Raw genomic sequence first — 14,682 nt, forward strand, 5'->3', positions numbered from 1 at the left:
GTCCTTGGTCTCAGCACATCCTTGTGCCAATGGATCTCCAGCTTCCTGAAGGACAGACAGCAAGCCGTACGGATGGGTAAACACACCTCATCCTCCATCACCCTAAGCACCGGAGCCCCTCAAGGTTGTGTTCTGAGCCCCCTGCTGTACTCACTGTACACTTATGACTGTGTGGCCACTTCCAACTCCACCACCATCATTAAGTTTGCTGATGACACTGTTGTGTTGGGCCTGATCTCAGACAACGACGAGACGGCCTACATACAGGAGATTAAGAACCTGGAGAGTTGGTGCCAGGTGAATAGTCTACACCTGAACATCAGCAAAACTAAGGAGCTGATAGTGGACTTCAGTACGAAGCAGGAGCGGTCGTACCAGCCGATCACGATCAGCGGGACTCCAGTGGAGAGAGTGGACAGCTTCAGATACCTGGGTGTTCACATCACGCAGGACTTGACTTGGTCCTGTCATACCAGCACCCTGGTGAAGAAGGCCAGGCAGCGTCTGTACCATCTGAGACGCTTAAAGGACTTTAGACTTCCCTCTCGGGTGCTTAAGACTTTTTACACCTGCACCATCGAGAGCGTCCTGACGGGCAGCATCACTTCCTGGTTCGGGAACTGCACTATGCAGGACAGACGAGCCCTCCAGAGGGTGGTGCGTTCAGCGGAACGTACCATCCACACCGAGCTCCCTGACCTGCAGGAGATCTACAGCAAGCGGTGCCTGACCAGGGCCAGGAAGATAGTGAAGGACCTCAGCCATCCCAACAATGGACTCTTTTCTCTGCTGCGTTCAGGGAGGCGCTTCCGCTCCATGAAGGCGAACACAGAGAGAATGAGGAGGAGCTTCTTCCCGCAGGCCATTCGGAGTCTAAACCACTCTCCACTATAATCACATCACCCCACACTTCCACTTTGCACATTTTTCAAGTACAATCTGCACTAATTTGTAGAAGGTTACGAAAGGATAAATGAGTGGGACTTACATACCATTTGTCTTGTCTTTAGTATCCTTTTACTCACTTATACACTTTACTGCACTGCACAGCACAGCACACGGACACTTTATCACTGACATACACTTTACTTTTTATAGAATCTATATAGAATCATATTCTTTTTTTTATTCTCATATCTATTTGTTATTTTATTTTATTGCTAGTTTATTCTGTATATATGTTTACTGTACTTTTTCTATTTGTATTTTTGTAAACTTGAGGTTTTTCTAATTTTGTTGGACAATTTGTTGGACAGTCGTACAATACATTTCACTACATGTCGTACTACGTATGTATATGTATGTGACAAATAAAATTTGAATTTGATTCATTTAGTGACACGGCAGATGCAGAAAACACAGCGAGCGTCCCGCACTTCAGTGTGTGTGTGTGTGTGTGTGTGTGGTAATCAAAACCACTCGTCTGTGCCATTCACATATACAGAGACACGCAGAACATGCAGAATTCATGTTTAAATAGTCTTTTTGCAGCTTAATGTTTACAGATAGTCCATATTGCGAGTCACTTTAAGTGTACTGACCTACTTTTGATTAATTCATCCAAACTTTGACTCCGCGTTATACAGTAAATTCCATTTATATGACTGGATTCCGCGATTCCCCCATCGCGGAAACCATAAATAGATAATATTGAGGTGTTTTGCAACTTCAGTGTAGTGGATTGTGATTTATTGCAACTTGAGCAACGTCTGCTGCTGCCTTTGAGAGACAACTGATGCGTGATGAAGCAGCACCAGCTAGCAAGCGCTTTCGGTGTGAGTGCCTTTAGTCTTCCACGTTGGTCGGTTGGACTCATGACTCCCAACAAATCAGATGCGCGGTGGGCGGAGACTGCTCTTGGCCACAGCGTGGTGAGTTCCGACAGGCTGCATCAGAGCCAAATAGCGTGCTTCAAAATTAAATAAATTTTATCGGCACATCGGTTTTGAAAATGACCCGATACCGATAATAATAAAAATGCTTAATATCGGCTGTTACAATGGCACCTCTTCACATCAGACAAAATTTATTATTGTTATACAATTTTAGAGGTGGTTTTGTAACTTTTGCAGCTTTCAAAATCAACACTTTGCCAGATAAAAGGTATGCACTTTAAAACTGTATATAAATGGGTCAACCAGTAAAAAAATTTAAATTAAATATTTAACTTTAAAAATTATTATTATTAAATTTAAATTATAAAACATATAAAATTATAATGCTAAAATTATACATTAAAATAAATATTGTTTTAATTTTCAGCTTTTTTTGTGTGTATCCAAAATCTAAATAAATAAAAATTCACTGGATTATTCAAAAATAGGCATTGCCACATGGTTATTTAATATAAAAAAATTTCTACTGAATTTCCAAAACAATCTGTATTATGATATATATTGCTGCGTGACCTAAAATGACTCATGCTGTAATGTAAGATTTTGGTCACACCACACCGCCCTTAATCCCAGAGTAATTGAGACGTGCAGTGTTATTCTCACTGCATGCACTGATTGGCTGGATGTAATCTCTCTAGAGATCATCAAGAACCATAATCACTTTCCTGCCAGAGAGGGGAAAAAAAAAAAACAGTTTGCTTGTTTGCCGGGGACACAGCTGGGACAACTCGTATAGCTCGGTGTAAATGAAAAAGGGAGAATAAATACAGAAAAGGCACTGGCTCTACACCTCATAAAACAACAATGAAGGTTTATTACAGAGCCTATAATAAATAAGTAAAAAAAAAAAATCTAACACTTCAATGTAACATTGCACTCCAGTGCACTTGAACTCTTCAGTATGTTCGCCTAAGCCTAAATGACATGCAGACTGTCTGAATTGCTGGGTTTAGCATGACTCAGCTGTAATACCCACGCCACCTGCTACCTAATAACACTGCCAGCAACTTAAAAGCTTTGTTTAAGTGATGTTTTTCCTTCACTGATCAGAAACAAGAGACCACATATGGTGAAAGTAAAGCGACACATACAGTTGCTGAATGCATGCAATCAAAGTTTTAGAGTTCAGGTAAGTTCAAGTAGCAAAGTCAAACTATAAAGAGTCCATGTATAAATTTTATTCAAGGTCTCTTGGACCGAAACCGTTATAAATTAGTTTCACATGGCCAAGCAGCCTCTCTGATTTGCACAGTAGTGTAAATAGTACTTTGGATGCCTTAATTTCAAAGAATCAAGACTCAATTTCCATGACATGACTCTTAAGCATTATTGGGGAAAGTTACTTTTAAAAATAATGCATTACAATATTGCGTTACTCCACAAAAAAGTAACCAAATTCTGATACTTAGTTACCTTTTATGGAAAGTAATGCATTATGTTGCTGTTTGCATTTTAATAACAAAAAACAAACAAAACAATATATAATACTGTAAAGGCCCTTTCACACCAAAAGTAAAATTAATAAGCCTCAGGGCAAAAAGTAAGTTGCATTACTTATTTGCAAAAGTAATGCGCTACTGTGCTACTTTCTTGAAAAAAGTAATCTGATTATTTAACTTGCGTTACTTGAATGTGTTACCCAAAACACTGCTCCAAGTAGACAAAAATGTTAAATTTCATAAATTATTAAACAGACAACTTAAAAACTATTATTAAAAAGAATAGGAATGAATGCGAGAAAACCAAACACATTGGGTCTCTGCAGGAGGCCAGCAGGGCTCTCTGGCAGCTCTGGGGTCTCGTGTGAGATTAGCTAGTGGAAAGCAGGAAATCACATTTAGACAGAATACATTTGATGTGTAATACAGCAATAGGTTACAGTTAAAGCGGGATGAAAACAGAAACCAATTGCTCTTCAAAACAATGTCACAGTTGCAGCTATTTTGGACAAAAACTCTTGGAAGATATGCGATTAATCGTTTGCCGCTTTATCACATCAGGCCTGGTGAGGACAAAGTGTGAAGGTTCATGTGAAGGTATGTTCCATCATTAAATGAACTCATTAAGTCAACAGTGTAAGCAGTTATAATGGTACACACCGCTCAAACTTCAATAGACAGCCGTGTGAAGACCGTCAAAACATTTACACCAAGCATGCTAACACCTCATCACTGGGAATATAAAAATAATGTAGCTGTTGCACATATGCACGGCACTCTAAGGTGACTTTGAAAGACCTTATGAGACATTCTGAGAGAGAGGGGCAAGTGTTCAGTGACAAACAACAGAAGCCGAGTTAGATAGGGATATGCCGGTGTATTTCAATTCCTGGAATGCTGGGAACATCCTGTTGCTAGCCCCTGGAATGGCGTGGTCTCAGTGGGAGGGCAACGTGTCTCATTTAGTACAGTTCAGAGGCTACAAGAGTTAAGCTACAACAACTACGAATCTCTCAACCAGAACATTTTATTACATCTAAAAGTCATTTAACTCCCCTCACATTCCTCCAAAGCATATGCATATTTGATAAGCTAAGCAATGGTCAGATGCTGCCATAAACACTAACATTCAAAGTTTGGAGTTATTAGGATGTTTGTTAATGTTTTAGAAGGAAGTCTCTTATGCAACAAGGATGCATGAAAAACACAGTAAAACAGCAATATTGTGGACAGTGTTGGGAAGGTTACTTTGGAATGGCAAGAGGTTACAGAGTACAAGTTAACTAATGTAATAAGTAGTGTAACTATTTCACGTACTTTATTAAAGTATCAAGACTCATGGAGATTTGTGTGACGGTGGGGACCTAAATTGAGGTCCCCATGGGTACAAAAGCTTATAAATCATACAGAATGAGTTTTTTTGAGAAAGTAAAAATGCACAAACTTTCCTGTAAGGGTACAGTATAAAAAAATGAATAAATATTACGCCAATGAAGTCCCTACAAGGATAGCTGACCAGACTCTGTATCTGTGTCTCAGACATTTTCATAAATATTACAGTTAAATTTATTTTGTTATTAAATTACGTAACTATCGCCGTTACATGCAACTAGTTAATTCCCAACACTGATTATGCAATATTACAATTTAAAAATGTATTTTAAAATGTTCAAGTTTCAAATGCATTTTAAAAGTTCAAAAGAACAGCATTTATTTGAAACAAATCTTTTGTAATGCTATGTCTCTATTGATCAATTTAATGTGTGCTTTTTGAATAAAAGCACTGATTTCTTACAAAAATATCTTTCTGACCCTTGTAGTGTAATGAAAGTCTCCTTCTGATACGGTTTTCCAATATCTCAGCACTGATAACATGTCTAGGGTTTGAAGGTCAGTCATGGTCAGCAGAACTGGATGTGGAGTAAAATCTACGGATAAGATTGCATGTGCGCTCCCAGACTTGCGATTGCACAACCTAGAATCCTAGAATCCAAAGCAACATGTTTAGTTCATTTCCCTGTCTGTAGAGAACCACATTGCCCCAGCTAACAGCCCTGCAAAACAACATATTTGTCCTTGGTTCATTGAAAGCAGAATGCAATCCAGCTAAGCAGGTTTGGCCAGCACTATTTGTGACTGATAACAATCATTTAAGGCTAGCAGGAAAATACAAATCACATGACTTGAGTGTACAGAGAACAACAACGGTCTACATTTGTGTTTAAATATGTTTTCATAACATCTTAAATGGTAGATAGCCTTTGTTACAGTAAGATTGCCTTGATATAGACTGCCAGGATGTGGTTAGTCCCAAAACTTTTGTGCCATCCATGCTCTCAGGTTACCATAACAAGAAACCCCTTATGGGAGCAAGACAGTCCTGTGGGACAGTGCAGGGCTCGCAAAATCGCTAGCCCGACGTCCCGGGGCTATTGTGTTTTTCCAGTCGGGCTACAAAAATGTATCACCGCCCTGCCCGACGGGCTACCTTAAATACAGGGCAGGGAGTTTTTAAGGCCTTAAAAAGTTTTAAATACGTTAAATGGTATAAGAAAAGTCTTAATTGTAATTTCAAGAGGTCTTACAGTTGGGCGTGGAAAGGCAAGAATCGCGATATGGCTGGATGCCATATCCAGCCCGGTGCTGCTCTGTTTAGAGCCATCACCGGGGAATGGACCGCTTTATTTCAGAGGGCTGCTCTTAAATTGTCACAGTTTATATGTTCACTATAGTTAAAGTGTTGTAAATACTATAATATATACAGTATAATACACTTTACTATAGCATGGTTCAAAAACACTATAGTATTTTTTCATGTGTGGTGCCTTCTAAAAATCTAAACAATTTAGACAGTGATATTTAGGTTTTAAATTAATATGTTTGACTTATTCCTTTTCATAAAAATGATTTAAAGGCTGAATTACCGTTTTATAAGATTTTATTTTTGTGAAAACCTGTATCTGAATTGTAAATCATGTCATTTTATGGCTTAAGGTTACCACAGATATTGTCTAACCCCACTCATACGGTGTTCATTTTACTTGTGCAGCTCAGTCATAAATTGCCTTAAATTGATTTTAAAAAAATTCTGCAGATACCCTGTACATAGTAAAATAAAACACTTTCCTTGATATTCGTTGATATTTGTGTATTGAAAATGTCTTTGATTGACATTTATGGTCTTTTTTTTTTTATTTGGGCTAGTTAAATTGTCAGGCTAACAAAATCTGAAGAGTACCTGCCCGAAGGACTACCAGGATTTAGAAATTTTGCGAGCAATTTAAGTGTCTCCCTGTACAAATTTTCCACCACCTGTCTTTGCTCACTAGGAATCCTAATTGGGGGACCCAAGGCCATCTATTCTTCTTAATCTTCTCCTTCCTTTCACCAGTCTTCAGTCCTCTCCTTTCCACGATAAACATCACATGTTCGGCACAGTTTCTTGCTCAATCAAAAACTGACTTTTATACTGACTAACCCCAGCGCCAGTGTTGCCGCACGCATGTGACGCTGACGCGCTCACTCAAACTCTCACTTCATGTGCACACAGACACACAACTTAAAAACAGATTTTTCAGCTGAATCCCTAGAGGGGCAGGAAGCTAGAATTAACAATGCCATTTATCCAAAAATATCTTCCTTCCTGAGTTCCAGAAAGAGAAACATGGGAATGATCAAACTAATTACAAGAGCACTGGTTACTTCGGTGACCAAAACATCAATAACAAATAGAAGGAATTGTTAAGGAACTCAACAGTTTGGAAAGACAGACATTTCCAGACATTTAGACTTTAATCGAGATCATTTGACAAATGCACTCCTCTAGTTTGGCTTCCTCAGAAATTAACAAGTGCAATTAGGCTAGACGTTAATGGTAAAATAAAATGTGTGTCACTGATTAGAAAGAAGAACAAGACATACCACAGAAATACCACAAACTGGAAAGCAGCAGGGGAAGTTCTGAATATGTATGGTGAGACTGAGTTATCAGACACATAAATCTGAGGAGTTAAACAGTTTTTAGTCCACCAGATGGCTGAGTTCATACTCTGGGAAAAGGTCACACGTGACATCATCCCATAAGAGTGATTAGACTGACGAATGTTCAACTTTACCCCCTTTATTTGGGAAAAAAAATTGCTTAGTTTTCCAATCAATAGAATCAAGTAGTTCATGGTTAAAAATTAACCTTGTGGAGCCGATAGATCTCCAGTCTTCCTGCTGTTGCCATACAAAAACCAATCATCTAACTAGACTGTTGCCATAGCACCAAGGCAGAGCTGCGGATTGGAGGAAAACAACCTGTTACCTTTGGAAAACCAAAGAGCATAAAGCAAACGGATGAAATCCACCCTCTCTCATTAAGAACAGTAACACCTGGAGATCAATATCTCAATGCAACCCTAAAACTGCAGCTTTACTTAAAACTTAAATATGAGAGAATCTATTGTAGCATCTTTACGTCTTACATGAAAGCAGGCGTGTTTAGTAGTCGTTTTGTGACCTATAAACCAGTTTACAGGTGAATTTGTACTAGTGTAGCAAGCTTTAGAGCATGCTTTCACAAGCGGAAGAAATAGGCTCACCGTATGGCCCACTGCATTCCATGTTAAAGCAGTATGTCAAAATATAAAACATAAGGAACGTAGAATATTTCTTCAGAGAAGTATGCGACCGGTCACACAAGATACAGTCTAGAGTTAAAACTGCAAGGTGGAACTGACTATAGCGGTGCGTTCACACCACCGCCGGCGAGAGCGTCAAAATTCGCCCTGGCCGCCCTGCCAGCAACGCTGTAGAAAGATTCGTGGACGCTCTGACGTAGATCGAATGCTTGTCTTGTATTTAAAGGGGCCTCAAAACAAACAAGCTTGTTGATCTTGTGCAGACTGACCACAAGTAGGGTATAAGTCAGGGATAGGCAACGTCGGTCCTGGAGTGCCGATGTCCTGCAGAGTTTAGCTCCAACTCTGAAAAAACCTCACCTGCCTGTAGTCGTAGTAATTCTGAAAACCTTGATTAGCTTGTTCAGGTGTGTTTGATTAGGGTTGGAGCTAAACTCTACAGGACAGCGGCACTCCAGCCCCGACGCTGCCTACCCCTGGTATAAGTTAACCTCATGAAACACTTTAAATGTGAAAGTAAGAAATTGATCAATGGAAAGAAATTAATTATAGTTACATGTTTTATAACGAAATAAACCAATTAAAAGCCCTTTAAGTGGTGTGGCTTTTGTGTTCATGGTTAATTTCAACATGCAGTTTATAGGAGATGTTTACTAGCCTTGGTCTTTACTTAACATTAACGTATAATTTGTGCACAGCCTACATTGCAAACTGTCCTGGTTGAAGTGTAGCCTTAATGTAATTGGTCAAATCTATGTTGTTTTGAGGAAATTAATCGCATTCCCGCTGAAAAACAAAGCGTTCTAGTACAAAAATGCTTGAGAACTAATGTGGTCGCAACCAAAGTTTACAGGATTGCGTTCTCTGGAATCCTCTCAAGCGGAGGACTTCTACATTCCGATTGGTTGCTGCCGAACCGTAAAGCTTAGCTCAGAGCTCATTACCATAAAGTTGACCTGACTTCAACTCTCCTCGACGTCCTCACCGTCCAAGACGCTGCTCGGCTCATATTGAAAATGAATGACTTCCGGCTAGGGGTGTGCGATATGACGATTTTTGATCGTGGACGATAAAAATGTCTCCACGATCTGCTTTTGAAGAAAAATCGTAGTATCGGGCTACAGCGCACATCAGCTGCAGTTATGGCGCCACCGTATGAAGATACTGTACAACGCCACATACATTCAAATCAGTGTTAACTCAGCAGTGGAGTAACTCTCACGGGACACTGCACTTATTCACAATCACAAAAGTACATTATTTGCGTGCGTTTTAAAGCCTTGCACTTTTTCTGAGCCCGTACTGAAGCACACGCACACTAAAAAGCATGTCTAATAGCGCCTGATTACTCAACTAAGTTATCTTTTGCGCTAATACGGTCAAAACACACAAGGTTTACATTTAGGCTTTGTCCAAATACCCACACTTGCGGTCTTGGCCACTTGAGAGTGCGTGCGCACGACAAGTAGTAAGTGTGCAAGTCTGTCCCATGTCTTCAAAATGCCAAAGGGCAGTGCCCTTAATGCACACTAAATCCACACTCTCTCGAATACCGCTCCAGAGCGCGAGGCTAAGTATATCCCATCATGCATCATGTTCTGGAAATAAATTGTGAGACTTTTTGCAGAGATCTTGCAAGACGTCACGGAAACCTTTCCAATGCAAGTTAAATATTAATATAATAAGATATTACAAATAATTTGGTAGAAAAACAGCGTTTTTACATTTTATTGGTGCAAAGATGAGTAGTGGTGATATTTTGTCCAACATTTGCAACTGCTTTTTATCACTTAATTAGAAGATTAAATTGTCATTTTATAGGGACTACTGAACAGACATTTAGAAGTTGATTTTAAAATGCAAAGTATTTCAAATTAAAATTAAAATAAAGCTGCTTTATTTTACTTTGAAATACTTTGCATTTTAAAATCAACTTCTAAATGTCTGTTCAGTAGTCCCTATAACATGACAATTCTTTTATATATTTTGTAACCTTGAAAGGCTTTGTCTTTATAATAGGGAACTTATTTTGGCTGCACTGCTCAGACAAAAGTAGTAAAACCAACATGACAAAGAATCGTGATAAAATTGTATTTATATGCATATTAACTTACATCCCATGCTGTTTGTGTATCTATTTGTTTGTTTAAAGCCGTCTTTGGCTATTTGTATGGCAAAAAACCTACTCGAGTTATTAATTAAAAGAAAAAAAAAAATGTCTAAAACTAAATTTGGATCTTTAATGGGTATCAATTGTATAAGTTTTTCAGGGTTGTAGAATTATTACAATAAACTAAATTTCCAATTTTTAAATATGCTTATCCCACCACCAGATTCTTCTGATCGGTCCAGTAATCGGTCTTGCAAGTTTTTACCAACATTTAAAAAAAATATGAAGTGTAAAAATGAATCCTCATAAAAGATATATTCAAATACAAAAGGGGAAAAATACATGCTAACTTTATGCACAAAGGTGTAAAATCTACAGCCGGTTCTGTGAACCAGGACAATTATGGCATACTCGAGGGAAAAATAGTTGACTCATTTTCCAGGTATGCTCACATGCCAGAGTCTCTCCTGTGTATTGATGGACATATGATCCAATTAAACGGTCATTAAATTTAAAACGGATTGCTCTCAGTAGTACAAAAATGGTAGTCCTAAATTGACAAACTCAACCAAGTCCACCAGAAACATGATGCAAAATAAGCACCAAACAGTGTCTATTACTGTGTGTGTCCTGAAGACTGTTTAAAATTTCATCAGCCTGGCCTTGTTGTCGTGGATCTACCTCAACCCGAAAAGCCAGTGGGGCGTTTGCTCTGGGGATGGGATAGTTTTACACCTGCCCTGTCTGACCACACCACACCACGCCACAGCCTCGGCAGCCAACCGCCACTTGGCTCACAATGCCTGACACAAATGTTGCCAGAGTCAGATTACACAATACACAACCATTGTGTGTATTTGTGATGGAGGCATGCAAATAACAGACGCGGACAGCTCATGCAAATACAAAGAGTCCTCTTTAAACCTCCTAACACTGTTAGAGCTATCTGCATATCAGTGTAACATGTAGCTGATGTAGAGACGTGGATACGAATTATTCAAAACCGGGCATGTAATATAAACAAAGCAATATCAAACTAAATGAATAGGAAAATATCAACTCAGCCACTTGAATGTAACGGTCTCTTTCTCCCTAAGAATATTCCTACGATCCTCATCTAAACCAATCTGGATTGCTTCATAGATCCTTTGACAACCTTTTGAGTCCGTACAGACTCCTCTGATACTAAAAGACTTTCTGTCCATATTGGACTGTGATGAGTTATAGCTCACAAAAACAAATAACGCACAGGTACATGATCCCTATGCAGTTCTCCTATACGCCACACCTCAAATGATGAATATGCCGGTCTCTCGGGCCATAATGGACTACAGATGCAAATTAGAGTGTGTGCAGTCACTGTAAAGCATCCATTAATAGTTCATTAGCTTTTATAAACAGTCCATTGAGTTCTCAAGTGAGTGCACTTATCTTATTGAGTGAGAATTATTTATAAGCAACCAGTATAAGCTACTTGTGATCCTATCATACGATATACATGCATTTCATTGTGTCTGAAATGCAGGTTTCTGTGTCCTTTGCTATAGATAAGGGCAATTTATGGTTTATACACTTTTATACTAAACATATTAAATCTGATCAGATGAGGCTTCGTGAAAAGGCCTACACACAAACACCTGTGACGACACATAAAATGAATTTCTAATGCACTAAGTTGCTACAAACCATTAAAATGGTTAGTCAGGCTAATGAACTGCATTACTTGTCAGAGGACTATGCTATTAATATCAAATTTATTGGTGTATTTGATTAAACGGCTAGAAAGCACTCAAAGCTGTGTGTTCATGTTTTACCAAGGTTAAGGGAGCTTCATGCACTACCTCTAGCTTTTCGCTTTATTATGCCCCACTCTTATAACAAACAGGAGCGGTGGTCGACCAGTATGTCTTTTATGTCAATGCCAATATCTAGGGAGCAGGATGGTTGATCAAGTCTGATAAGAGCTAACCAGTTTCTCATTAGTAAATAGTAATGGCCTCTGTGGTTCTGCACTCACCCCGTTGTGTGTGGGGCCGTCCGATCTGTGATCTGCGCTGGCACTCATGGTGTCTTGGCTGTCTGAGGTGGATGTGTGGGTGGGGTCAGTAGTATCGCTGCTGGTACAGACTCTGTGTCTCAGGACAAAGGCAGCGCCCTCGTCCTTCCTCACCTCCCCCCCCTCCAGCTTGCTTCCTGTTGCTGCTGCTCTTTCTTAATGACGCTGGACCACACTGGACCGAGAGGGCGCTCGACTCCAAAACTTTCCTCCGTGGATTCACAGCAGAACACGTGACTCGCTGATGGACCTGGTAAAAACAAAATATAATAGACTGTATAAGACATAATAATCTTAATGACCCCAAACTTTTGAACGGTAGTCTAAATAAGCTCACATTCATTATGTTCCCATAATTAGCACAATGGGTTGTTACATGATATAGCTGTAAATAACAATCATACATTTACCAAATGATATGCTCTGAAACACCAGCAGCTAAACATATAAACTGGCTCCAATCAAAGCCCATATACTTCTGCTTGCTAAAAGTATGGGGTTAGATAGCAGTAAAATACATGTGACTGCAACGATTGAGAAGTTATGCATCTGGTCAGCTGTGGTGTTAAATTACATAAGAGTAACAGTTATGGGCTTTCTATGAACGGAGTAAGAAAAACTCAATGAAACTACAAAGTAGTTAATAAATCCTGTTTCACAACAGGTTTTGAAATCAGTGATGCAGCCTATTAGTAGTGGGTCAAAAACGTCTGTGCAAGAACCGACATAGCCTTAATCCAAGCTAAAAATGCAATACTTTCATCCTGACTGCAGCAATCAGATGTTGCAACCCCTGCAGTCCTGCCAGAGTACTTCACACCACACAAGGGCACTTGAGTTAAAACCGGTCACATGAGGTCCAGTGTCGCTAAATATCTCAAGTCATAATAAAAAACTAATCTGGTGCCCAAAGCTTCAGTATTAAATGATAAAAAGAGAATGTTTTAACAAGGCTAATCAGGATCTCTTCGCAATCTGCATCCACATTCTGACGAAATACAGATTAGCCCGGTTATTGTGCCACATCTACAGCATTTGACCGATAACTGAAATCAAGCCCTCTCCTTCAACGCTCTCTGCCAGCCTGAAGTGCGTTTAATTTGAGTTAGTATCAGCTGCAAGCCTTGAGCAGTCTGCCAAGCTCACAGAAGCGAGAGGCTTCACAGCCACAGCTGTGAAACTGACAGCATCCGTCTGCTTAGAGTTTCACTCCTTTTGTAAATGAAAAGTGTGGCAACAGCTGTGTGTTCACAAGCCAGGAAATCGGATTCAGTTAGAAACTCTAATTGCAAGGTGGTGTGTGTCCAGTTTGGCAAAAAACAAGACGATGCCCCCTGCTTCTCAAGTTCTGCATGCTCTGGTGTCACAAACCGTTTTGGCATCATGTGACACACTGGAGTTTGAAACTGACCCCTTTTGCTTCCTTGGCCTGCAGTGCAGGACTGTTGTGCCCGAGGAGAAAACTGATACAAACAGTTTCAATGTCTCCATACATCTGTCCATCCATCCATCCATTCAGAGGGTGGGCAGGAGCCAACAAGTCATTATCGGTTAATTATCAGCTCATTCATTATGCTCAGTAAATAAATGGCTGCTCAAAGACTCTGGCCTCATTTAACTCCCACATAAGGGTCATATTCGTATGCAACCCTACAGCTGTTGAGTCTTGCCTTGCACACAACTTGTGTTTTTCTGATGTTAAGATTACAAAAAAAGCAACGATCTGATGGATAAAGCTGCATACAAGTTGTATGAAATGAGGTTAAATCTCATTTTTGAAGAGTCTCAGTTTGAACGGTCAGAACAATTTGCAAGTAATTGTTTTTATTCTTCAGTACGGCTATACAATTTGGGGGGAAAAAAACAAATATACACATCAAATTTCTCAGATAAAATTGCAGTACTAATATTGGTATTTCTTTACGTATTTCTTGTTCTTTAAATGGTCAACCATTAAGCTTTTATTTTGGTAGAAAAAATAAAGCGCAGCATTAATTCCAAATACATCTTCACTCACTCAATCCTCGAATAGCAGACTATGCAGTGAATAAGTGAACGAGTCAGCGGCATCGGAGTAGCTTATGTTCTCATGCACTTTAAAGCAACTTTGTTAAGAATGGCATCGAGTTTTCTTGGTAAACGAGCAGTTGTTTTTGAATGAATCTCTTGGCATCATGTGGAAACATACATCTATACTATATCGATCAACATAAATACACCGGATATTGATTACACAATCTGAACCAACAGATCTGATTTCAACACTTGAGAAATATTGCAGAAAGATCAGATATAAAAAGTGGATTGGATTTTTGTGCAGTGTGAACAAAGTCAACAAAGTGTCTAGCAGTATTCCTGGGAACAAAGCTTAAACACACTTAGATATCAGGGACAATCTATTCATGAGCAAAATACACTTCCAAAGCAGCAGGTAGTCAATTTTCATTGTGTAGCTCAGACTTTTTCTGCTGAAACGATTCTGAGAAAGAAATAAATCAATTGAGACACCAGCTAGCAAAAGTGCTTACCAGGGAGTACAGGAAAGCAGGGGGGAAAA

General features: G+C 39.3%; 1 protein-coding gene across 2 annotated transcripts in view; it reads right to left on the minus strand.

The window, feature by feature from the left end:
- The window catches only part of LOC306861098 (adiponectin receptor protein 2-like), a 32,258-nt gene that overhangs the window by 10,337 nt on the left and 7,239 nt on the right, over positions 1-14,682 (minus strand). For both annotated transcript variants that reach the window (XM_079403186.1, XM_079403185.1), the window contains exon 2: positions 12,087-12,375. In XM_079403186.1, coding sequence (XP_079259312.1) covers positions 12,087-12,134 — 48 coding nt within the window. In that variant the 5' untranslated portion in view covers positions 12,135-12,375. The remainder of the gene's footprint in view (positions 1-12,086; positions 12,376-14,682) is intronic.

This window comes from Barbus barbus (assembly GCF_936440315.1).
Source record: "Barbus barbus genome assembly, chromosome: 42".
Lineage (NCBI taxonomy): Eukaryota > Metazoa > Chordata > Actinopteri > Cypriniformes > Cyprinidae > Barbus > Barbus barbus.